At 43.9% G+C, this 26,502-nt stretch overlaps 2 protein-coding genes across 4 annotated transcripts in view; one reads left to right on the forward strand and one right to left on the reverse strand.

Moving 5' to 3' along the window:
* Positions 1-6,687, forward strand: part of DHX9 (DExH-box helicase 9) — a 48,351-nt gene extending 41,664 nt beyond the window's left edge. For all 3 annotated transcript variants that reach the window (XM_090048163.1, XM_090048164.1, XM_090048165.1), the window contains 4 exons: positions 116-345; positions 2,260-2,375; positions 3,536-3,736; positions 6,175-6,687. In XM_090048163.1, coding sequence (XP_089904289.1) covers positions 116-345; positions 2,260-2,375; positions 3,536-3,736; positions 6,175-6,466 — 839 coding nt within the window. In that variant the 3' untranslated portion in view covers positions 6,467-6,687. The remainder of the gene's footprint in view (positions 1-115; positions 346-2,259; positions 2,376-3,535; positions 3,737-6,174) is intronic.
* A 3,532-nt stretch (positions 6,688-10,219) lies between these two features.
* Positions 10,220-26,502, reverse strand: part of SHCBP1L (SHC binding and spindle associated 1 like) — a 49,778-nt gene continuing 33,495 nt past the window's right edge. The window contains exons 8-10 of the mRNA XM_090048685.1: positions 19,881-20,131; positions 14,048-14,170; positions 10,220-10,498 (exon numbers count right to left, since the gene is read on the reverse strand). Coding sequence (XP_089904811.1) covers positions 10,259-10,498; positions 14,048-14,170; positions 19,881-20,131 — 614 coding nt within the window. The 3' untranslated portion in view covers positions 10,220-10,258. The remainder of the gene's footprint in view (positions 10,499-14,047; positions 14,171-19,880; positions 20,132-26,502) is intronic.

Genomic DNA, 26,502 nt, shown 5'->3' on the forward strand with positions numbered 1-26,502 from the left:
TGTGAACAGATACCCAGGTCAATAAACAGTCAAGTCTGATATCCTGACTAATTAATTTAGCTAAGTTGTACTCTGTCAGATCTGGATAAGAGACAGTTTTCTGTTCTGTCAACAGAATGCTTGATGACTCAACCATTTAACAACACTGGACCAGATAACAATCTGGATGTTGTGATCTCCCTGCTTGCTTTTGGTGTGTACCCTAACGTCTGCTACCACAAGGAGAAAAGGAAAATTCTTACCACTGAGGGGCGCAATGCACTTATTCACAAATCGTCTGTCAACTGCCCTTTCAGCAGCCAGGACCTAAAGTATCCCTGTCCTTTCTTTGTTTTTGGGGAAAAGGTAAGGAGTCTAAAATTCTCCCTGCCACCAAGCTTTACCCTGATCCTTATTGCTTCACTTCAAAAGGTCCTCCTAGGCACTGGATTGCTTTTCCTTAGGTGACAACTTTAATGTTAGTAAAACATGGTGGATTTCCGGCCTGGAATTTTCTGGTACCAAGCCCTTGTTCAAAGCTGTCCTCTCACTGTTGTCGTCTTCAGCTCGGTTCAGGATTCCTGTAGTATTTATTGTTTTAATTTACATTTAGCATGGCCCCAGAGCATTGAACATTCAGTGTGCTGCTTAGTTTGGTATTGACAAATTAAATTAACTGCTGGACAGGTAATCAGAGAGAAGTTGGAGGCTTTAGGAAGTGGAAAGGGGACAGCTGTAGCTTTTGGCATTCAGGAAGCTTTGGTTTTCAGTCAGAATGCATGGGAGACTTTGGGTATTGAAGGTGGCAAGTGGTAATTCATCACCCCTCTGCCTCTGCCCAAAAGAAGGAAGAAAATTTAGATATGCATTTGGGAGCTAGGGATTTGAATTCCTCATTTCAGCAAGGCTTTATCATGTCTAGCTGTTCCATTGCACTCCACAATATCTGCCACTGCATTGAATCCTGGAAATGATGCATATAAAATTGAATTCTCTTTAGAGTGGGGTTTGTTGACACACCTTTTAAGATGAATGGCAGCTTTTCAGATATTCATGGCTGCCATTATAAGCTGGTATCATATTATTGTTTTATGTTCGGACCATGTTTTGAAGGTTCTCTTTATACGTACAAGAAGTATTGGCTTATTTCTTGAAATGAACATGTATTAACGCTATCCAGCAACTTACAGCCTTGCAGTATAAGGATGTTTGTCTAATCCCAGTACCTGGGGGGAGTCTGACAAATCCAAAAGGCAGGTCGGTGCTGCACCATCACAGAAAGGGTGCATCCCAAATGTTGTACAGCCCATCTCTAAAGTGGGAGTTCAGTCATCTTAGTGTATTCTGTCAACACTGACAAAACATGAAATGGTTTATATAAAGGGCTTGAGCAGACTTAATTGCACCAGAAACATAATATATATCATATTGCTGTGTATGGCACCGTAAACATTGATAGCACCAGAAAATGGCAAACCAGCTCCAAAGATCTTGCATGTAAAACATGGTGCCATAAATTCAAATTTGTGGTGTCCCAGCAGTCAGCTGATTGTCAGCCTTGGATACACATTGTACCAGGAGCTGTCCAGTCCCAATGATAACAGCGGGTTGCTGGGCAGGAGAGTTGCAGGCCTCCTAGCAGCGAAGCCCCTTTGCTTCCCCGGGTAACCTTCCAACCCTTGTGCCTGTCACTAAAGCTGGAACATTTGCTGCTTTACCCCACTTTACAGCCCTGTACTACAGCCCCTTCAGGGCAAGACAGTAAATGTGCCAGCTTGAAATGTGCCAATTTTCAACATGGGGTAGTCCCAGACTACCCCCTCCCCTTTTGCTGGCAATTACACTTTTGTGGTGTGTGGAATTTTATGTCCTACCCAAAAATCACATTGCTTGCCACACACATCTGGCATGACAGGTCACATTTTGAGGATGGTGCAAAAAGTTCCCTAGACCCCATTCACATGACTGTCTCAATGCCTGCCAGCAGCCAGAGTAACACATCTTCAACAGGAATTGCATTTAGACCCCAAACCCATATCACGTGGTCAACTTAACAGCTCTAAAACAGGAATGAATTTTGGTTTGTACCAGCCCAATCTGATTTTGGAGAGCTTGCCAAATCAGGAAGAAGCATCTGTCTCGTCACTTTTCCCTTTAAATCACAATCTTGGGATTATTTTGTGTTTGTGTATTTTTTAGTTCCCATGGACACTGCAAAGTAGTACAGTTTTCATTTCCTATTTAAGATCTGGGGTTTTATTTTCCCCCTTCCACCTGCAGATCCGAACCAGAGCTATCTCTGCCAAAGGAATGACTTTGGTGAGCCCACTGCAGCTGCTCCTGTTTGCCTCAAAGAAAGTCTTATCTGATGGAGAGATCATTCTGGTAGATGACTGGTATGAATTTCCAAGTTGATCATGGATGTTTAAGTGTGCGAGAGAGCAATGACTGAAGGGAAGCAGCTGGTATCACAGCTAAAAGTATGTTTAGAACGGGGAAAATGTAGGTCAGACTATGCAGTAACAGATTAATTTCAACAAGGCATTATCTTTGGTGTGTGTAAGGAAGGGAATGGTTTACTTTGGCAGCTCCTTTTATTTTATAGATTAGGTTCCTAAATTAAAAACATGAGGACCTGGCTGAAGTCCATGAAAGCTACTTTTTCAGTTTCTGAGTTTGCGTAAGGTGATATAAGAGTTGCTTCCACATGAGTAGACAAGCAGAGGGAAAGCTAACTTCATGGCTAATGCACAGCAGCTGGATCAGGAGTACTGGGTTTTTTATTTCTGGTTCCGCTGCTTTCTCTGCCAAGCTGTCATCTTTACCTCAGTTTCCCATTCTGTAAAACAAGATTACTGACAGCTAACTCCCCAGATCTGTTAAGGCTTACTTCTAATAATTAAAACATTGTTTGCTATTTGTTGGCAGATGCTTTATAGCAAAATGATTTGTATTCTTAGAGGTTGAGGCTCCCCTGCACTTTTGGACCTGTTGTAGCATTCTGTCTTGGGTTATATCAGGGGTATCCAACCTGCAGGATGAGTGCCACAAGTGGTAGGGACAGTCTTCATGTATGCCACATAGATTGGGAGGGGACAGACAATACTGTGGCAGATAGGACAGAGAACAGAAAGCAGAGCAGGCAGGGAGCACATTGCAGAAGCCAAAAGCTGAGCAGGCAGGGAAAGGGTATCAGAGTGGCACTCAGGGAAGGTGTGGGGCTAATCTGTGGCATGCCTGCCAAAAAGGCTGGCCCCCACTGGATTATGTAATTGGCAGTACATCCCGTGTTCTGAGTCCAAAGAGAACAGCAGGCCAAATACTTGGCAGTTGTTTTAACTGTTTTTTGTTATCTTGTCAGTTTAGAAAATTAGTATGTTTTGGTCACACTGTCCTGGGTTTTCAATTTCATTTCCCATTGTTAGGAGATAAGAAATAGAAAATCAAAGATACCTGTTTCCATGGTGGTTTGTACAACACCTACTAAATACCCATTCTGTTGAACATCTTTCTCTAGTCCCAAGTTATCTGTAGCATGTCATTTTTTCTGTCCTAGGATCAAATTGAAGATGTCCCATGATGCAGCTGCCTGCATCACCGCCCTACGTGCAGCAATGGAGGCTCTTGTTGTAGAAGTAACTAAAGAACCTGAAATCATCAGTCATTTGGACCCTGTAAACGAGCGAATGTTAAATGTGATACGCCAGATCTCCAGACCTTCAGCAGCAGGCATCCACCTCATGGCTGCCAATACAAGGTTAGCTCAGACCTGCTCATTTGTACCACTGGATCTTTGCTCCACTCCTACTAATTAATACCTGCAAATTCCAAAGGCTGAAACATGTGAACTTATGCCAGTGAGAACTGTTGGGTTTTAGTTGGGAAACAGGTTACCAGATATGCATAACCAGTACGGAAATAAAACTTTTATACCTATTTTCAATTGGTGATAATGTAGGATGATAATGTATGCATCTTGGCTGGGATGATCTAATTGGGGCTGGTCCTGCTGGCGTGGGGGGTTGCAGGTTGGGAGTGATGGGTCACAAATGGGGTCATGCTGAGGAAGTTTGGGAAGCGCTGAACTAGATGGTCTCTTGAGGTCCCTTCCAGCCCTAATTTTCTGTGATTCTATATCATGTAAAAATGTTGGCAGTTTTGGTTCTGATTGGATTTTCAAAGATGGGCACTATATCTTTTGTGTCTTCTGAGCACGTTGCTGTAAATGTACATGTAAATTCCGCCTACGCAGGAATATTTAGCTTGCTTGCAATTTCATACCCCTTGCATCAATTTTTACTGTTTAGTCTACAGAACAATTTTCAGCAATGACAGTAACCCTGTCAGGGTTGTCTTAGTGTGGGCACTGCTGCTGCCACAGCAGCCAGGTAAGGGTGTTCTGCATGCCTTGTGCACAACCAGACTGGGAAGGGCCTGCAGCATGTGGGGGCTTTCCTGTCTCATTAGCGTTCTCTGATAATCCTAAAAAAAGGCAGGAGAGCTAGCGTGTGCCCCAGTCCTTCCCGGTTCAGTTCTTCCATGCTCCTCTCAGAAACCAACACACATGGGACAGTTCCACCTATCCTGTGTGCCTGTTTTCCAGGTGCCATATTGGGCGGACCAGGAAGAGCTGGGACACAAGCCAGTTCTCCTGCCTGCTTTGGCTTATCAGACAACCCTGCTGAGGGAGGAGTGCACTTGGGTGCCCCAGCCCTTCCTGGCCTGGCAGTGTACCAGGTGTGCAGTGCACTTTTACCTACTGGCACCTAGGTGAGAATCATTGAAGGTGAGGCAGCATAAAATGTCTTCTTAGGCAGGGTCTTTTCAAATTTAAAAAAGTTGGGGAACAATGCAAAAACCTGACCCTGAAAAGGTTGAGACCCACTGGTGTAGGGTTTCCAGTGTATCGCACCTGGGAGAGGTGAGGAAATAGAAAGTGACTAAGTAAAAAGTAGATTGAAATGAAGATAGTAGGCGTGCATGCAGACAGCACTGCAGAGGAAGGCAGGGGGCCTTCTCTGGTCCCTGTCTTTACCATATCTGAAAAAGCTACTTCTAGTGACTTGCTCAGCATTACATAGAAAGTCTTGTTAGAAGCTGGGATAGGTCTCCAGAGTAGGGCATTTTTCAGCTAAACCACGAGACCACTTTCCCTTTCTGTAGCCCTACCTCATATACATTCATTCATTTCAACTTATGCAACAAATCTTTTGTATAAGAGGGCTGACCAGGAAAGTCTTCGCATGTGGATACATGTAACAATTGTCACTGTTGGGAAACCAGTTCACAGTTGTCATGGGTCAGAGGTGTCCACTCGTGTAATACCCAAGCATTCCAGGTATGAGTCACTGTTTAAGTGCCAAAGTACTGTGGCTCTGACACTTGGCAGTGGGAGTGCATACTTGGCCCAGAATGCCTTGCTGTGACAGTGGTCGGGGGAGGAAATGGGGAGCGCTTGGATCCCCACTTCGGAGGTCTTGGAGGGTGGGTGACCTGTGTCTAGGGCCACTTTCACTTTTTTGCCTTCCCTTCTCTCTTGAACATTAGTTCAGTTGCCTGTGCCTGACTGAACTCTTCACTGTGCTTGCCTGGCTTGATGCCCAGAGGCAGAGGAGTGTTTGGATCCACTTTTCTAGGATCCCAGGAGCTGAAGGGGACAGGAGGGGCTGCAGTCAAGTAGGGACACAGCTGATTGTAGAACCATAGCTTTTTATTGAACACAGGCAGAACAAGCAGTTGTTTTTTGTTTTGTTCTTTTTTGGGGGAGGGTCCCCCAAGGTGCCACCAAAAGGGAAAGAAAAGAGTTCTGGCCACATACCAGGATGGCTAGCTGGGAGGCTGAGGAATGATGCAGTATGGGATGCCTGGAGGCCTGACCAGGTTCATGTCATGGGACGCTTAGTGCTTACACATAACGCATACCTGTTTGTCGGTGCACCTTTTCACAAGAGTATGATTTTTTTCCAAGTACATTTTTAAACTGTTGCAGGCAGCTTTAAACTGATTTAATGGACTTGTCTGACTGTCCACTTTGGGGTTTAAAGTGTATTTAAACTGGTCTAAGTGCTGCACGAGTCCATATCTTCAGATGAACATTGTTGTTACTGTGGCCGGAGGCGGGGGGTGAAAATGTTGACTCTTAAAAACTCAATGTGTTTATAAATACTTAAAGATAAAATTGAATTTCTTTCCCAGATATGGAGATGGTCCTCGCCCACCTAAAATGGCTCGATATGACAATGGAGGTGGATACAGAGGACGGGGAGGTTACCAGCGTGGCTATGGTGGCAGTTATAACTCATACCAAGGACGAAGAGGGTACCAAGGAGGTTCTGGGGGAGGTTACAGAGGTGGTGGTGGATATAGAGGGACTGGGGGAGGGTATCGAGGCTCAGGGGGGGGATATAGAGGGTACCAAGCTGTCAACAGAGGTGGCTTTGGAGGTGGGTATGGAGGCCCAGGAAGGGGAGGTGGTGGTGGTTTTTGAAATCTCTTGAGGTCTTCCTTGTACTCTAAAAAAAAATGTGCATGTTTCCTTCCTCAGTTCCTTTGCTACTGCTACAGAAGTTTGCCAGTCAGTCTAATTGTTCACAGTAGCTTGAAACAAATATAGGTTTAGTAGTGAGTGATGTGTTACATCCTGAACACATACTACAGAGTCTGCAACAGTTTGTATTATTTTGTTCTTAATAAAGTGTTCAGTTTTCAAGAAAATGTGTTTTGTTTTTGACTCCTTCCAAGCATAAGATGGAAGAAACTTTTCTCCCAGTGATAAAAGGTTGTGAGGCACAGAAACAAGTTTTTCAGACTCCTACAGCTTACAGGTAGCTGTTGCTGATTCAGGCAGAGATAACAATGAATGGACAAAACAAAATTCAGTGCCAAAGCAGGAATTTGAAATTGCAAGACTTGAGCTCAGAGATACTAACATGTGGGGAAGTTTTTTTCCCTGCGAAATGCACTTGCAAATAAGTCCTGCTGCAATGGCTTTATGAGTGCCAAATGATGTTCATCTCACATAGCAAAACAGCAGTCAGTCAGCTTGTCCAGTGGCTGGCTGCTAGTATCTTCTGTATTGCTCTACAAAAAACTGCACCAAGCCTAATAAAGAAGCCCCGTAGACTAATTCTGTAGAGCAGATACAGGAACCTGGGAGGGGGAGCTCTTTTCAAGGTTGGTGTAGTGTAGTTTCAGATACTGCAAACAGGAAAACTTAAGTATGAACTACACCTTTTCTTTCAACTAAGACAAGGGTTCCCAAACTCTGGTATGCATACCCTTAGGGGTACACAAGACCTCTCTGGGAGGTACACGGGTAAAACTGTGTTATAGTGGATTTAATTTTCGTTATAATTGGTATTTAAGGGGTTAAAATATAAAACATACGCTGGTAGGGGTATGCAGACAGCTGGCAAATCTGGAAGGGGGTATGCAATAAGAAAGAGTTTGGGAACCTCTGAACTAAGACGCTGCTCAAACCCTGTGTGAAAGGAGAGGATTCTCGCCAGTCCAGTCCGGTGATAGCAACATTTTGGGCCATGCCTTCTGAAGTGAAGAGCTTTACAGCACCCAGCACACATCTGTCCCTATACAAGGAGGGACCCAGATTGAACCTCAGTGTGGGTGTAGTGTTCTTCCTGGCGTGGTCACTATGCCTCCTGGCAGCTGCTCAGCCCTTGCCATCTTATGACTCCTTGGGCAGTCTCCCCTTCGCTTGTCTGCCATGCCTTGATGTTATTTTTAAAGAGAAGGGAGGCTGCCCCAGGGCGTCCCAAGCTGGTTCTCACTTATAATGACCACAGATGTCCATGGTCATTGCCTTAAGGGCCAATTACATGGACTCCATCCTTCCCAATTGCCATTCCCAAGCTTCTCAGATAATATGCTAACATAGGGGTCGGCAAAATATGGCCTGCAAGTCAGATCTAGCCTGCTCAGGGATTCTGTCCAGCCCACAGCAGGTTCTTCCATCCTGCCTGGCCCAGGTGCAGGGAGCAACTCAGGCTGTGACACATGCAGTTGGTCCCATTGCCCCCAGGTCTGCAGGGCTGGGGTGGTGCAACAGCCAAACTCCATTTCCTGGCAGCCCTGGCAGTGGTGGCTCCTTCCAGCTGCCACCACCCCACTGTCCAGGCACTCTGACCTGGCCACCCAGCACCCAATGCTGGAAGCAAGACTCATGTGGGCAAGGCGCTCAGTCGAGCAGCTGTGATGGGGCTGCAGGCAGGCAGGGAGCCGTGTCTGGGAGTAAGACGGGTGGGCAGGACCGGGAAGACCCCGGAATCTTGGGGTGGTGACAGTGCAGGGCCGTGGTCCGGGGAAAAGCCACAATCTGCCCCTCACGGCCCTGCAACAGGCACTGGTTCCGGTGGCAGGGGCATGCGGGAGGGATTGGGCCTCTGCCTGGTAGTGTTACTGCCCAAAGTTCACAGCCTCAAATGCAGCTCTCTGGTTACCCATGGCCCCATCCTGTGTGCCCTGCCTATCTGGCTCCTGACCCATCTCCAAGGAGACTCTGGGGTGGGGGTGAAGGGGCTGGGTCAGAGCCAGGATGGGCAGATTGCAGCTGTTCCTCAACCCCATGTTGTCACCGCCCCTCAATCTCTGAGTATCCATAGAGACCGGCTGGGTGGATGGGATGGGGCCACATGGGTTGGATTAGCTGTGTCTGGGGCCGGTGGCTGAGATCTTGGGGCGGTGATGGCATGGGCCAGGGCTGATTCCTGATTTAGCTGATTCCTTCCTGGAGCTAGAAGCATGCTGCTTTGATCCCTGCTCCACCAGGCAGTAGCTTTGGTATTACTCTTCAGACAGCTGGGACTCAGCAGCACATTAATATTGAGTTAATTGCCCACTGTTCATCACAGCTGTTAAAGATCAGCTGTCTTTTTTAATGATCTTTAGGGTCTGCCAATGAAGCTAACCTTTTCTAGGGCAGCTTTGCTGTCTGCTAGGGCTTCTGGTCTCTTCTGTTTCACAGGTCTTTAGCTCTTCCAGATCAGAGAGGTCCACCCATGGAGACCAGCCCTCAGCAGCAGTTAAGAGTTTTAGTTTAGCAGGAAAGGGAAGGTGAGTCAACTGAAGATTAGGCTCCTTCCCTATTCTCTGAAGCCATAACTCTGGAGAAAAGAACATTTTCTTCAGAATGTCTTTCAAAAACAAGATGCATACTATATTGGGAGGGTATGTAACCTCAAAACCAGGTATGACTGAAAGAATAAATGTTTTGCAATTTCTGTTCTCTAGGGCAGCACTTCTCAACCTGTGGGTCATGACCCAAAAGTGGATCACAAGAATATATGGAAGGGTCACGAACAAACGTTAACAATGGATCAACAAACTTTTAAAAAATGGGAAACTGTCTTTACCCTTTCAGGCTGGCAGAGCTCCAACCTGCGAGGGACTTCTTGGGGGCCCTCAGGGCCCATGCATACCCCCTCATTCCCCACACACTGGGGGCCAGGCCTGTAGGCAGTGGGTGAGGAGTACTGGGCTGGGACTGGCCACTGATGTTTACAAACAGGTCTTGGTACAAAAAAGGTTGAGAACCACTGCTCTAGGGTGTTTATGAATTATGAGGGGGGGAAAAACCTGCCGTACTGTTCAGTACTCTGAATATTGCTAAGAAATCCCAAGCTTATATGTTTTCTTCCAAAAACAGCAAAAATTGCCTAATACTAACAAGTCGTAATTGTTAAAGGAGGGAAGGCTGATGACTGAAACCCTTGCTTAACCACCACTGAAACTTGAAGTGGAGGCAATAAAGATGAACTGGCTTTCTTGTAGGGGGAAAAAAATTGTTGTTTTTTTTTTTTAATGCAGTGATAGGGAAAGCCAAGCCCCTTAAATTTGCAGCTGTACCAGTAGTAACATCAGTAAGAGGACCAGTGGAAATGAGTATGTGGCAGGATTTGTCTAAATGTGCTAACAGCAGCTCTAGGTACATGGTCAAGATAGTTCTGTATTAAAGCCTCACTGTTACTGGAACATTTGCACTGGCAGTTGAGGAAAAGCTAAGGATGAATGTTCATCTTTTCCTTCTTCCTAGTAAGTACTTCCATGAAATTGGGTTATAAATCAAAGGAGGGAGTTGGGTTTTGTTTTTGGGTTGTTGTGTTTTTTTGTTCAGCTTTAAGCACTGGATACACTAACTTAATCCATAAAGGCAACATCAGTCACTTTTCACATTTAAATTTAAAGAGAGTTTCACTGACCTAAATCAGAAGCACTGTTTCTTTAATCAAAACTTTATGTGACAAAAGTCATATCAGCTGCATGTTTAACTGTTAACCACACTGATACCGTTAATGTCATCTAATGTGTTATTGCTCATCTCCAAGCTCAGGTCTTGGATTAGTTTGGAAACAGTATCTTCCTCTGCATCACCTGAGGCAGTGAACTCCAGGAACCCTTCTGCTACAGTACTGAGCTGGTCTGTAGGCTGAAGGATGGTCACTCCATGGCCATTGTTACTATAAACGTGGTTATTTTTCATCTTCAGCTTGGGTAATGGAACCACCTATTAAAGGATTCAAAATGGACTAGTTTTGTTGAAGGATGCACTATGTTCTTAAAATGCCAACATTTTCTTTCATACTGTATGCATTTACATGCAGAATAAACTTATTTTCTCTGGAGGTAAGGATTTCCCTAAAAATAGTCATGTCTTATCCTAGGCCTCTGGCCTAGGAAAATTAAGACATGACTGCCCTGTTAATTGCACTGTAAATCGTAATGTTGCCACATGATCAAGGAATTAATAATGCAATTAAACGGGAAAACAGCCATAAAAATAGTCCACAAAAGATACAATATTTTTGTGGCTGGTTTCCATCATGCCTTAAATTGAATGTGTGGCAGGGTAACCAGAACCAGCTCAACACTCCACTGCAATCTTGGCCCAGGGGCCACACCAGAGTCTTGAGCCAGTCCCAGGACTGGGATAGCTGGTCCTGGCTCTGGGATGGGATCGGGGTCTGGAACTGACAACCAGATAAGAGGGTTGAGCAGCTCCAGTGCAGTTCTGGGTTGGAACTGGCAATCAAATGGATTATCAGTCCCAGTCTGGGATCAGCCTGGAATCCCAGGCTCCCCCTGCGCTGGCAAGTAGTAATGGTGCCAGTGGGATCTGAGTCCTGCACATGTAGCATGATGGGAGGCACGATTGTTGGGAAAGGGGATCAGATCCCACCAGGCCGTTAAATGAATGTGTTGTCACTGGCCCCTGTGTCACTGCACTGGTTAACAAACAGCTAATACAAAGCTGAATGGGACCTCTGAATAAAGATCTAATATGCATGTTTTAACTTAAATCTGAGTGTCAGTAGTAACTGGAAATTGTAAACCCAAACAGTAGCTTCACTACTATAATTTCAGGTTACCTACATTGTATCTGACATCTCTTTGATTTTCCCAATTTCTGCATCCAAAAACACTTTCATACTTGCTTATACTGTACAATCAATCATTAACTAGCAATCCATTCACTATGGCCAATCCTGCTTTAAAAAAATTGACAATTTAAGTCCTGAATGTGTCTTAACTGACATTTAAAAACAGCCTAGCAGTTTTTATGACATATCTATAAAGCACACAGTACATTTGTCAAAGTTACTGCTTACCACAAGAGAATACTGTGGAAAAACTGTTTCACAGAAAACTTAAACTTCAGGACATTTAAAGATACTGTCATAAATATCTGCTTGACATTTTTTTTCTTTATAGTATTTAATGCTTGTATTTTACTTCTATATTGTAAGCCTGCTTCAAGACTAAAACAATGCAACTATAATCCTGGATTATCTGATATAAAATGCTGTCTCAGCTGTTCCCAAACTCGCTCTTTTTTTTTTCTCAGTACAAACTCAACCTAGTATCTGAAAGACAAGCTTCTTCATTTACTAGTAAGATTATGCAATTATAACTTAATGAGACATTAGCTATGGGACATTAGCTAGGAGTAATGCTGAACTCTAGAAGACTTTTGCAAGTAAATAGGAAAATGGTCATAGCCAAGATTGGTTTACTAGAGGTGTCACTACAAAATCAGTTACTGCTTACCTCTAACATTACAGATGTAGCTATATGAACTAGCTTTAAATCGGCTATGTTCAGGTACCAGACAGTCTAGCTGCAGCTGCAGAGCTCATTACAAGCTAGTTTGCTCTGCCGAGGAATAGTTCTGGTCTGTGCTATGCTGCAGTATGTAGTATAGACAGACATACCCTTTTCTTTCATGCATACCATCTGTTTTGCCTCTCTCCATCTGTATTTGCAATGTCTCTACTCACCTCTCTTTAAACAACACACCTTTGTCTGTGCCTTTTTAAAAAGCTGTCCATTAGGTTAATGCAGCATTAGGGGTTTTAATTCAAATACCTGAGCTAAAAGAGATTTTGTGGATATTCTAGTCCAGTTCCTTGCTGGCAGACATATGTATCTTAACTGCTTCTCATTAAGAATTCTATACACCTGTGTCATTTTGCAAGTTATGACAGTATGCTAGACTTTAGTCTGTGTCAAAAGCATTTCATTTCCCAGATTATCTTCTTGCAACTAGCTGCAACTGGTAGCAAAAGTATCATGAAGCAGGTACTCTTGACTGTGCTATCATGTCAGTGGCTGTATGGTCTTAATGCTAGGTCTTCCATAGTTCCTTCTATACCTGATTCACTTAGTTTTTGGGAAATGCATAGGACAAGAGGGTCCAAGGTCTGGATCTTACATGGCATGGCTTTGAGTTTCACCACCAAGTCCTCTGTACCCAGAAAGGATTTATGCAAAGACTAAGTTTTAGGTTTCATGTAAATTAATAGATGAAACTAAAAAAATGGAGAGCCTAAAAGGGACTCTCTATCTTCTCTGCCCTACCTTTCCTATTGCCTCAGAAGAAACACAGGCAATTGGTATACCTCCTCCCCCGCACCCCATAAATATCCCCCCATAAATACTCTCTACTCCATAAATATCTGGAGACAAGGATTCTTCCTAAGACAATCAGCAGCCAACACACTGAATGGAACTGCCTAAAGATAGGAAAAGGAAATGCTTAGTACAGGGATGCATGCTCAACTTTACCTCTCTCCAGTCTGCATGCGCATTACTTAGGCTGCAGGGAGGTGCTTCCACCCCCTCAAGATCCACTGTCTTGAATCATCTCTTAAGCATAAGTAACTAGTGCTTTCTTTCAAAAATATAACAGGGTGTCTTCCTTCCTTTTTTTATACCATATTTTAGTAGCTATAATATTTGCCCAAAATGTGGGAGACCAAATATTTATTTAACTCTCTGGTTGATGGTTTAAGACTGCATCATCCTAGGCTACAGGCTATTCTGGGATGTAGCAGGGGATGAATTAAATACAACACTTTTACACCCCTGAAACAGGGACCCTAACCCCTGCCACTTGAGGTATGGAGCCAGCACCAAAGGGCTGCAATTAAGTAGGTGGCTGGTAAAGTCCCTCGTGAGACAGAGGACCTACATCAGGCCTACATGTAATTAAAAGTTTTCTGAGCCGTCAACAGAGGCACCTCTGGGGATGAGTAGAATTAGAAATTTTAGTGCCTAAGGAAATTTACGGTAAAAAAACAGAGGCACTTACAAGTGTTGGGCATCTTCCAGAACAGGCACTAGCTGATCAGTTTTCAAAACCAGTTTGATCCTTGAGCAACTAAAATTCCACCTTAAAGGTTTCTATCTCTCTCTCTCTTTTTTTAATCTGGCCCCTAGTGTATGGTATACACTACCACATCCTCATACAAGCTGTTCTTGGCTCTTAAAGCTGACATGGAGTTCCAAACTAACTGCTACACACTTTGTTTCTAGGAAGTTGAAAGAAGTCAGCATGCAGTACCATGCTCCTACCCATTACTTGGTAGCTAAAGACTTAATCTATGGACTGACTTGAAACTTTAGCTAAAGAAATGAATGCAATTGTTTAAAGTAAGCCTCATGGTCTCTAGTTGTTTAGTTTCTAACAAAGTTCAAAACCTGCAAGACAACAGCTGTTCCTGTAGACACGTTTGTTACAATTGCTAGGAAAAGAATATAGCACAGTGTAAACTACCTTGATATTAATTCCTCCTAGGGTACCCTGTGATGTCTCGCTGCTGTTGAAGTTACTGCAGTGGTGAATTTTGTTACCCTCCAGACTGGCTGTGCTACCTGGGTACAGCTCAACACCAGCACCCTGTGCATTAAAACAGGAAGAAATTAAGTTGAATTTCACCTTGCAAGCAAGGCTTGGCAAAAAAACAGTGTTCAGAGTACAGTTAAGTCTCTAATAAAGTGGTTCTACAGGTTCACAGAAGATAGAGAGATTGGTACACTGTAATTTACTGCACTGAGGAACTGGAGCTCACACAGGTCCTTGTAAATATTGGGGTTGGCTGGGCTGGGTCAGCTGGGTGGCTGGACTTCTCTTTTGGCTTGCTGCATGAAGGAATGACTTTAAAAAAATGACAGTAAATGTAACTAGGAAGTTCTTAATTACTGTTAGGCAGCTGATTAAACTGGCTGGCATAGTGGAAGTGCCCAGGAGCAACACTGTGAAGTGTTATAGAAGAACTATATTTTCTCCCTTTGTTATACACTGAATAACTACAGAAATGAGTTGCATGTAAATGAAGGCAAGAGACCTAGAGGAGGAGGTAGCAAGGCTCTGACACATCCTGTGCTATGAGGACTTCATCAATTCCATGCTGGAGGAAAAAACCTCTAGGACTGTGGAGAAATGACTGCTGGAGGTGGTGCTAGAAGATGAAGAGGGCAGGGACTCCCAGAAGGTGGAAACTGGAAGCTTGTATCTTCTGACAGCAAGAAGTTGTCATCCCCATGTGCAGTGGTTTGCTTGGAGAACAGATATCAAGTGTTAACAACAGAGAAGGAGGAACACATTCCATTGGTGGAACAGGCCAAGCCAGGAATCCCCAAGGAGGGGAGGATGGAGACCACTACCACAAAGAGGTAGCAATGGGTGATGGTGGTTGGAGACTCCCTTCTATGGGGGACAGGGATGCATCTGCCAGCCTGACCTGTTGGCTCTGCAGGTCTGCTTGTCTGGAGCGTGGATCCAAGATGTCACAGAAGGATTACCGAGACTTGTCCAACCCTCTGACTACTACCCCATGCTGCTCATCCATGTGGGCACCAATGATACTACCAGGGTGACCCTGAGCAGATCAAGTGTGACTACAGGCTCTGAGTGCAAGCGTGAAGGGAATGGGGGCACAGGTCATGTTCTCAATCCTTCCAGTCAAAGGGAAGGGGCCTGGCAGGAGCAGATGCATCCTGCAGATCAATGTATGGCTGCGCAGGTGGTGTTGCCAGCAGAGATTTGGCTTCTTCAGCCATGGGATGTTGTTCCAAGAAGGTTTGCTAGGAAGAGATGGGATCCACCTGATGAAGAGAGGGAAGACCATCTTTGCAAACAAGCTTGCTAACCTAGTGAGGTTAACTAGGTTTGCCGGGAGATGCAGAACAAAGCCCTGAAGTAAATGGAGAAGCAGAGGACCTGAAGGAAGCAGAGGCAGCAGGGGAGGCCTTATTCTTCCTGATAAAGTAGGGTAATCGGCTAGTCACCTGGTGTCTGTACATGAATTCACGGAGCCTGGGAAACAAGCAGGAAGAACTAGAAGTCCTTGTGCAGTCAAGCAGCTATGATGCAATTGGAAGAACAGAAACTTGGTGGGATAGCTCACATGACTGGACCATTGTCATGGATGGGTACAAACTGTTCAGGAAGGACAGGCAGGAAAAAAGAAAAGGAGAAGTTGCATTGTAAGTAAAAGAGCTGTAGGATTGCTCAGAGCTCCAGTATGAAAATGGAGATAGGCCTGTTGAAAGTTGATGGGTTAAGGTTAGAGGGGAGAGCAACAAGGGTGATGCTGTGGTGGGTGTCTGCTATAGACCACCAGACCAGGAGGATGAGGTAGATGAAACTTTCTTCAGACAAGCAGAAGTTTCCAGATCATAGGCCCTGGTTCTTATGGGGAACTTCAGTCACTCTGACATCTGCTGGGAGGGCAATACAGCAGTGCAGGAAGTTTTTGGAGAGCATTGGAGACAACCACCTGGTGCAAGTGTTGGAGAAACCAATTGGAAACCATGCTGTTCTTGATCTACTGCTAACAAACAGGGAAGAACTAGTGGGAGATGTAGAAGGGAATGGGAAGTTGGGCAGCAGTGACTATCAGATGGTTGAGTTCAGGATCCTGACAAAAGGAAGAAAGGAGAGCAGCTGAGCATGAACCCTGACTTCAGAAAAGCAGACTTCAACTCCCTCAGGGAACTGATAGGCAGGATCCCCTGGGAGACCAGTCTGAAGGGGAAAGGAGTCCAGGAGAGCTAGTTGTATTTTAAAGAAACCTTACTGAGGGTGAAGGAACAAACTAGCCTGATGTGCAGGAAGAATAGCAAATGTGGCAAGTGACCAGCTTGACTTAGCAGAGAACTCTTCAGTGAGCTTAAACACAAAAAAGAAGCTTACAAGAAGTAGGAGCTTGGACAAATAACTTGGGAGGAGTATAAGAATATTGCTCAGGCATTCAGGGATGAAGCCAGGAAGGCCAAAGTGCAACTGGAATTGCAGCTAGCAAAAGACGTGAAGGGTAACAAGAAGGGTTTCTACAAGTATGTCAGCAACAAGAGGAAGGTCAGGGAAAATGTGGGTCCTTTACTGAATGGGGGAGGCAATCTAGTGACAGATGATGAGGAAAAGGCTAAAGTACTCATTGCCTTTTTTACCTTAGTCTTCACAGGCAAGATCAGCTCTCAAGACTACTGCACTGGGCATCAGAGTTTGGGGAGCAGGTGAACAGCACTCAGTGGTGAATGAACGGGTTAGGGACTATTTAGAAAAGCTAGATGTGTAGAAGTCCATGGGGATAGATGCAATGCATCTGGGGGTGCTGAGGGAGTTGGCTGATGTGATTGCAGAGCCACTGGCCATTATCTTTGAAAACTCGTGGCAATCGGGGGAGGTCCTGGATGATAGGAAAAGGGCAAAAATAATGCCCATGTTTAAGAAAGAAGGAGGATCCAGGAAACTACGTGCCAGTCAGCCTGGAAAAATCATGGAACAGATCCTCAAATAATCCATTTCTAAGCACTTGGAGATGGTGATTAGGAAGAGTCAGCATGGATTCACCAAGGGCAAGTCAAGCCTGACCAATCTAATTGCCTTCTATGTGGAGATGACTGGCTCTGTGGATGTGGAAAAGGAGTAGATGTAATATACCTTGACTTTAGCAAGGCTTTTGATACCATTTCCCACAGCATTACTGCAAGCAAGCTGTGGAAGTATGAGTTGGATGAATGGACTGTAAGGTAGAGAGAAAGCTGGCTGCATTGTTGGGCTCAATGGGTAGTAATCAATGACTGAACATTTAGATGGCAGCCAGTATCAAGTTGAGTGTCCTAGGGGTTGGGTCCTAGGACCCATTTTGTTCATTATCTTTATCAATGATCTCCAATGACACTAAGCTGGGCAGTATAGTAGATACACTGAAGGGTAGGGCTGGGATTCAGAGTGACTTAAACAAATTGGAGGATTGGGCCAAAAGACATCTCATAGGTTCAACGAGGACAGGTGCAAAGTCCTGCACTTGGGACAGAAGAGTCCCATGCACTGGTACAACCTGGGGACTGACTTGCTAAGCAGCTGCTCTGCGGAGAAGGAGCTGGGGTTTACAGTAGACGATAACACAAATAGGAGCAACAGTATGCCCTTATTACTAAGAAGGCTAACAGTATACTGGACTGCATTAGTAGAAGTGTTGCCAGCAGATCAAGGGAAGTAATTATGCTGCTCTATTCTACACTGGTGAGGCCACATCTGGAGTACTGTGTCCAGTTTTGGGCCCTCCACTATAAAAAAGATGTGGACAAGTTGGAGAGAATCCAGTGGAGGGCAACGAAATGGTTCAGGGGCTGACTTCTGAGGAGAGGCTGAGGGAACTGGGACTATGTTGTTTTCAGAAGAGAAGACTGAGGGGGATTTGACAACTGCCTTTACTACCTAAAGGGATGGAGCTGGACTGTTCTCAGTGGTGGCAGATGACAGAACAAGGAACAGTGGTCTCAAGTTACAGCAAGGGATAAGTTGGATATTGGGAAAAACTCTCACTAGGAAGGTGATGAAGCATTGGAACAGGTTACCTAGACAGGTGGTGAAATCTCCATCCTTGGAGGTTAAGGCCTTGACAAAGCCCTGACTGGGATGATCTACTTGAGGAAGGTCCTGCTTTGAGAAGGGGGTTGGACTAGATCAGTGGTCTCCAAGCTTTTTTGATCGTGTACCCCTATCAGTAAAAAAATTTTGAGCACGCACCCCCAGCGTATGTATATTTATAGAAATAGAAGTTCTAATATTTTCTTCCCGCACCCTAATAGATCGTCTTGCACACACCCCACTTCGGAGACCGCTGGACTAGATGATCTCCTGAGGTCCCTTCCAACCCTAATTTTCTATTATTATGTGAATATATAAGAAAACCAACTGCCATATAGGTTACCTTGCAGGTTTACTCTATTTTACTACTTTTGTAGGTGTACCAACTAGTTATTCATTTACTGTTAAACCTTTTTTAAAACCTTTTCCTAGTTTCGTAGAAGATGTGTTACTTGATTTATTATCTTCAAGATGTGATTTGCAAGGGCCTCAAAACTTTTTGCTTGTCATGTATTTGGCAGCCCAATCAAGCCCTTGTTACCCTTTAAGAAGGGAGAAGGAAAGGGAAAACTTGGTTAGAAGCTGAGACTTCGTTGCACCCAGGTTTTGTTGGCCTTCACAAGACAGTATCGGGCACCGTGTCTCCAGTCTTTTCAACAGTAACACCTTTTCACAGGTGGGTAGTGGAATTTTTACTGTTGGTCACTTAGCATAATTACCTTAAAATTACAACTCTGGGAAAATATTTTAGTTTATACCAGTTTTAACAAGTTAAAGTGCCAAGTCTAAAAACTATGGCTTAACAGTATTCAGTCTGGTTTTTAATACGTTATAACAAGACAAGATAACTAGCAAGGTTATGATCTCTGCCACCATTTACATGATGATATCTGATTAATTAGGTACTAGGATAACTCATCACTTTAGTCCTTATCAGTGTAGTGAATCTCTACAAAAGTCCTACTGATTTGTACATAAAGCACTTGCTCATTCATCATCTATTAACAGTCATTTCCAAACAAGCACACAATACATTACAGTGAAATTTGTTCCTAATCATTAGTCAGCTGAAAGTAATGTCCTATGCCCTTCCTACCACCTGTCAAGCCAGCTGATGCTCACAAAGAAATGGATACTCTTCAGCTTTTTTTGTCTCAATAAGACACAGACAATTAACCATTCTGTCCCACAGACTTATCTTCTATTATGGCAATGAGTGCATGTAAGAGTGCAAAGCAAAAATCTTTGACCCATTATTTTACTCCCTCATAATGTAATTCTGAGTACTCTGAATTAGTGCACAGTTTCTTACTACAGTAAATACCATGAATCTGTATAATCGTATAGTGAGTCAGTCAAAAATGCTTCTTTACTGTCTTGATACAGCATGGAAAATCTCACAAAATGAAAATGGTTGATTACTGACAATTAGTCACTTGTGAATAATTAGTCATCCTTGCCAATCCTCCTGGAGTGATGAATTAAGTAGATTTTACTCTAATTCCATAGCTGAATATGGAACTCAATCATAATAACCAATCCAAACAAATCTGCTACAGAAAAACAGAAATTAATTTTAAATGACAAGCAAGTTTTCAAGAGAATCTGAGCTTAAGGTATTGCTACTCAGAAGTTAGCTTTTTAAAGTAAAACTTTCAGTCAATTTACTGTATAATAATTTTCATATACTTTAAAACTGAGTATGTGACATTCAAGTAGAAGGAAGTACCTGAGCTCCAGTGATCTCACTGTCTGTAATAGTCAATGAAGCCCCAGTAAGTACGCAGACTCCAGTTCCTTCACATTTCAATATACAGTTTACTAAAGTCATGTGACCAGATTCAACAACTACAATACCATCAATTGTCCCTTGCTGTACCAAAGTAAGGTGCATTAGTTTCACATTTTGGCCTTTTGATACCACAAAGCTTTCATGAGTAGGTTCTGAAAAAATCACAATTTCTTCTGGTCTTCCAACTCCTAATTGAAAGGAGAAAATCAGAGTTAACATTAGTATGATGCTGAAACACTACCTTACTTAGAATATTACTTAAAAAGTTACCACACTTTCATTATAAGTAAGATTTATCACTCAAACAATGAAAAAACAGTAAAACTACAAAGTCTGCCTGTAACTTTAGTTCTCCAAATTTGACTCTACACCAGATGTACATGGTTTCATGCTGCATTCATAGTTCCATAGATTGTCAGGGGCTGGAAGGGAACATGCAAGATCATCGGGTCGAGCCCCCCTGTACTAGGCATGAAAAACAACTGCGGGTCAGGTGACCCCAATGAGATAACTGTCCAGTCTCCTCTTGAAGATGTCCAGGGTAGGTTATTGCACCACCTCTGGAGGGAGTTTTTGTTTCACAATCTAGATACCATGACTGTGAATGAGTTTTTCCTACAATTGAGCCTGAAGCGATCTTCCAGCAGTTTGTATCCATTACCCCGTATCTTCCCCACGGGTGCCCTGGTGAACAGTTGTTCACCGAGCTCTTGATATACTCCCCTGATGGAATGGTAAGCTGCTATGAAGTCCCCTCTCAGCCTTCTCTTCTTTAGGCTGAAGAGACCCAAGTCCCTCAGCCTCTCCTCGTATGGTCTGCCTTGCAAGTCTCTGATCATGTGGATGTCTCTTCTCTGGACCCTCTCAAGTTTTTCCACACCCTTGTTGAAGTGCGGTGCCCAGAGCTGGGTGCAGTATTCCAGCTGTGGTTTCACTAGTGCTGAATACAGTGGAAGAATCACTTCCTTGGTTTTACATGAGATGTATTGGTTAATGCATGCCGGAGTGTTGTTTGCCCTGCTGGCTACTGCATTGCACTGATGGCTCATGTTCATGTAATGGTCAACTATTACCCTACATCCCTTTCAGCCGTGGTGCAAGTTAAATTGTCACCACTGAACCTGTAGGTATGTTGGGGATTATTTGCCCCCAGATGGAGCACTTTACATTTCTCAGTGTTGAACTCATCTGGTTCTGATTTGTCCACTTCTCCAGTCTGTCCAGGTCTGCCTGTATCTGCAGCTTATCTGCAGGCATGACCACACTCTCCCATAACTTGGTGTCGTCCACGGACTTGGCCAGTGAATGCTTCACCTCCATATCCAAATCATTGATAAAGATGTTGAAAACCACTGGACCAAGCACAGACGTTTGAGGGACACCACTGGCCACTTCTCGCCAGGACGACACAGATCCGTTCATAAGAACTCTTTTGGTTCTACCTTGCAGCCAGTTTCCCACCCACTGAACCATCAAGCGGTTAAGCCCACAATCTTCCAATTTTCCCAAGAGGATATAATGGGATACTAGATCAAAGGCCTTTTAGAAGTCCAGGTATATAATGTTAATCTCCTCACCCATGTCCAGGTGGCAAGATACCTGGGCATAGAAGAAGATGAGATTAGTAAGACAGGACCTGCCGCAACAAAGCCATGTTGGCTGTCACTCAAAATCCTACCATCTACAAGTGAGTCGCTCATAGACTCCTTGATGAGCTTTTCTAGGATTTTCCCTGGGATAGAAGTTAGGCTGATTGGCCTATAGCTGCCCAGGTCCTCCCTCTTCCACTTCTTGAAGATGGGCACAATGTTGGCCCTCTTCCAATCCTCAGGGATCTCCCCTGAGTGCCACAATTTTTTAAAAAGATTTGCCAGGATTCTCACAATAACTTCAGCCAGCATCTTCAGCACTCTCAGATGAAGTTCATCTGGTCCTGCTGACTTATGTCTAGCTTTTCTAGTTGGTTATGCACCAGCTCAGCATCAACAGTGGGAAGGCTGTCTTTTCCACCATGCCCCATGTGAGCCTTATCTTGCACGTTTTTCCCCTTGGTCCAGTGGCAAACTGAAGCAAAGTGGGCATTCAGGAGTTCGGTTTTCTCCTGGGTGTCTGTTACCAGCTGGTACTATTCATCAAGAACTATTAATGACAGTTGTGTAACAGACTTGTAACATACCAGTTGAATCAACTAAACATCACTACACTTTCTCAAATTCAGTTCCATAAACATAATGCTCAAAATACTAAAGCTCTGAAATTAGAGTGAAACAACGAGCATCTATGGAGACAAATTCTGAGAACCTTAAGTTGAGATAGCATAGCAACTGAATAGTACAAAAACCAAAAGATGTCTGTTAGCACTTCAACATGACTCCTGAATTAATAGCAGAGGTGATTTCTGAGCCCATCTTATTGATTTGTTCTAGAAAATACAAATAGAACTTATTTCCCAAGATACACTACAACCCATAACAGGATCATGTCTTGAAGATGGCTCCTTTGGTAGCATCTAAAGAACTAATACAAACTCCTTTTTAATACATTCCTGGCAATTCCAGCAACCAAACTACAAAGGCTATTCAAAACAATATTCAGCAGACCTCCTAAATGATCCGCATTTGGAGTAAATTTTATTTCAAACCAATATGATAAGTAATGGCTTAATAGGAAAAAAAAGAGGACCTATGAGAAAAGCATCAGGCAATTTCTCCTCGACCTTAAAAGGATCCTCTCTAATGTTGGTAGATTGGAAAATGTCACCAAATTCCTTTTCTGGAAGAAATACTTTGGTTTAAGCAGCCTCTTTATAGAAGAGATTCTTTAAATAGGTACAAGAGTGGACTTTGCCAAACAATATGCATATGTTGAATGACTCATTCCTGGTTTATACTGGCCATGTTAGCCAGCTGTCTAGATACAGGACTACATGAACATCAAGAAAGAGGCAAAATGGCAGCATTTTTTTATGTAAAGCTTACCAGTTGAAACTAAAATCCTTGCTACAAAATAACAATCAAAATATTTTTAGAAGGGAAAGGACAGGGCAAGCTGGCTCTATATCCTTGGGTGATGCATCACATTTGGGGCCCTACCACTGAAGATACGAGGGAAGAAGAGCAGGCAAGAAGAGCCACCTTTTTTGGCATTTTTAACTGTCTTTTTTCTCATGTGGCTGAAGCGCTTTCTTCCAGAATTGTAACCAGAAATTTAACAATGTTTAGAAATCTTATAAATGGAAAAGAAAAGGATGAATAGATTTTTCCATCTCTCTTATGCCCAAAGCTATCTCAGTATTCCCCTTGAGAACTAACAGTGGTTTTCATGTCTTTTCTCTAGCATTTCTGCTATCTTGGGGCTGCAATGATCCTTTTCAGACTACTGATCTTACATATTCCCCTGTAACTCAAGAAAATGTTATGAATCATGAATATTAAGGGGAAAATTGATGCTGTCGTTCAAATTAAATACAGGCAGTCCTCGGACTTACGACACAATTGGCTCCTGAAAACCGTGTCTTAAGTCAAAACGTTGTAACTCGGAACCAATTTCCTCATAAGAAACAATGTTATCAATGGGGGATTGTTCCTGAACCAAGGCTCAATACCCTATTTTCACCAAAATTTACTCCAGAATTTTGTACCCAATCAATAAAAAATACGTAATATAGCTACATTCATATATTTATATGGTAAATAGCAATCATATTGATTTGGAAGGACTTCTTTGAGGTGACTTTGCTGGACTTTTTGAAGGGCTCTTGGCTGGAGTCTTCCCAGGAGTCTTGGCTGCAGGTTTTTCTGGAGTCTTGTCTGCTTTCTTAAAGAATATGTCCAAGGAAGCTTGGACAGATGTACTCCAGGGAGATGAGCGATGCAGTGAACTTGTTCGCTGGCATGCCATTGAATCGGATCAAGTGTTGTAAGTCGAAACTGGCATTGTAAAGTTGAAACAGGGTGTCAATTTATAAACGTTGTAAGTGTGAAACGTTGTAAGTTGAGGACTGCCTGTAATCTGAAATGCCTCCCTATGCAAATTACACTTGAATCACTAATTCTAATCTGAAGACTTTACTTTTACTCATCTAACGTAAGACAGAGGATGGGCATGAAGGTTCCCAATCCAGCACTTCTGATAGATAACTCTTCATAGGTATGACATGAAGCAATAATATATACAGGCTCAGCTGACCACAAGAGGGACATCTGTTGACATTTCATCTGTTTCTAATCCAACGTGAATAAACTCTAATGAAGAAAGCCCTAACTAGGCTTAAGGGAAACAAGTTTAGATAATATTCTGTAAGGCTAAATGGGAATTACTGTATTTTCTTGCATACAACACACCCCAGAATATAATATGCACTTTGCTTTTGAAAGGCAGAATGAAGAAAACAAGATCTTGTAGTAACTGAGTAGCTCTTGCTAGGAAGCCAAGTCTGTTCATCATTCTGCTCCCTGTGGATCCCTGTCTTTTTACTTTTGATTTTACCCCGTAAGTGATAGAACCTGCTCTTACCATATTTCTTCCATATAATGCCCACTCCAAATCTAAGTAGTCACAAAGCTTTCTCTCATGCGTGGATAAGCTCTATCTGATGCAAGAAGTCTATGGGCTGATGAGAAATAAAGCGCTGCTCGACCTGGTTCTGGCAACAGGGGATGACCTAATCAGTGATCTAATAATCAAAGGGAAGCTGGGTGAAAGTGACCACAAGCTGATCACCTTCACCATCCACCATAAAGCAGGCAAGTCAGTCAGCAATACAGAAGTCCTTGACTTCAGAAAAGCTGACTTTGAGAAGCTCAGGAGGCTTGTCAGTAAGGCCCTAAAGGGCCACAACCCAAAGGGGAGGGGAGTTCAGGATGAGTGGTTGCCCTCGAAGGAGCAATCCTGGATGCATAAGCAAAGTCTATTCTGTCTCGGAGGAAAGGCAGCAAAAGGGCATAGCAGCCCCCTTGGCTCTCCAGGGAACTAGTGGACCTCCTGCATCTAAAAAGAAAGACCTACAAAGGATGGAGGACTGGATCCACCTCCAAGGAGGAATACTCTGCACTGGTCTGGACCTGCAGGGAGTGAACCAGGAAAGCTAAGGCTGCAATGGAACTCCAACTAGCTACAAATATCAAGGACAATAAAAAGTTCTTCTTTAGATATGTGGGGAGCTGGAGGAAAAGCAAGGGCAACATTGGACCCCTACTGAACCAGGATGGGACAACTGACAACCAACGCCCAGGAAAAGCCAACTTGCTAAACGGGTACTTTGCGTCAGTCTTTCATCAGTCCCATGGGACACCCCTGCCCATTAAGGGACAGGGAGGCCCAGGTGAGAGAGATTCCTTACCTTCCATCAATGCTCACCTCGTGAAGGAACACCTTGAGAGGCTGGATACCTTCAAGTTAGCCAGCCCTGACAGTTTACACCACAGGGTACCCAAGGATCTGGCTAGGATCATAGCTCAGCCCCTGGCATGGATCTTTGAGAACTCCTGGTGCTCTGGTAAAGTGCCCGAAGACTGGAAGAAGGCCAACGTGGTGCCTATATTCAAGAAAGGGAGGAAAGTGGATCCGGCAAACTAGAGGCCCATCAGCCTGATATCTATCTTGAGGAAGGTCTTAGAAAAGATTATCAAAGAAGCCATTCTTAACAGACTGGCCAATGGCAACATCCTGAGGGATAGTCAGCATGGGTCTGTTGCAGGTAGGTCTTGCTTGACCAATCTTATTTCCTTTTACAACCAGATGACCTATAACCTGGACAAGGGAGAAGAGATTGATGTCCAATATCTTGACTTTAAAAAAGCCTTTGATCTGGTATCCCGTGATCACTTAGCAAAACTGGCTAACTGGCCTTGGCCTCACCACAATCCGCTGGCTGGGGAATTGGCTCTGTGGTAGTACCCAGAGTGGTGGTTGACGGAAGTCAATCATCATGGTGCGCTGTGACCAGTGGGATCCCTCAAGGCTCTGTCCTTGGGCCTATACTATTCAACATCTTCATTAATGATGTAGACACTAGTATCAGAAGCAGACTGGCCAAGTTCGCCAACAACACCAAACTCTGGGGTAAAGCGTCCACACCTGAGGACAGGACGGTGATCCAGGCTGACCTTGACAGGCTCAGAAAATGGGCAGACGAGAACCTGATGGTGTTTAACACCGAAAAATGCAAGGTTCTCCACCTTGGGAAGAAAAACCTGCAGCATGCTTATAGGCTCAGCAGTGCTACGCTGGCTAGCACTACGGAAGAAAGAGACTTGGAGGTCATGATTGACCACAAGATGAACAAGAGCCTGCAATGCGATGCTGCTGCTAGTAAAGCAAGCAAAAAGCTGGCTTGCATGCATAGATGCTTCGCAAGCAAATCCCAGGACGTCACTCTCCTGTCGTACTTGGCCCTGGTGAGGCCACAGCTGGACTACTGCATCCAGTTTGGGGCTCCACGATTCAAAAAGGACGTGGAGAAGCTTGAGAGTCCAGAGGAGAGCCACGTGCATGATAAGGTCAGGAAAACAGACCTGATGATGAGAGGCTGAGAGCTATGGGACTCTTCAGCCTGGAA

This window comes from Crocodylus siamensis, chromosome 5 (assembly GCF_052110815.1).
Source record: "Crocodylus siamensis isolate JL-2025a chromosome 5, ASM5211081v1, whole genome shotgun sequence".
Taxonomy (NCBI): domain Eukaryota; kingdom Metazoa; phylum Chordata; order Crocodylia; family Crocodylidae; genus Crocodylus; species Crocodylus siamensis.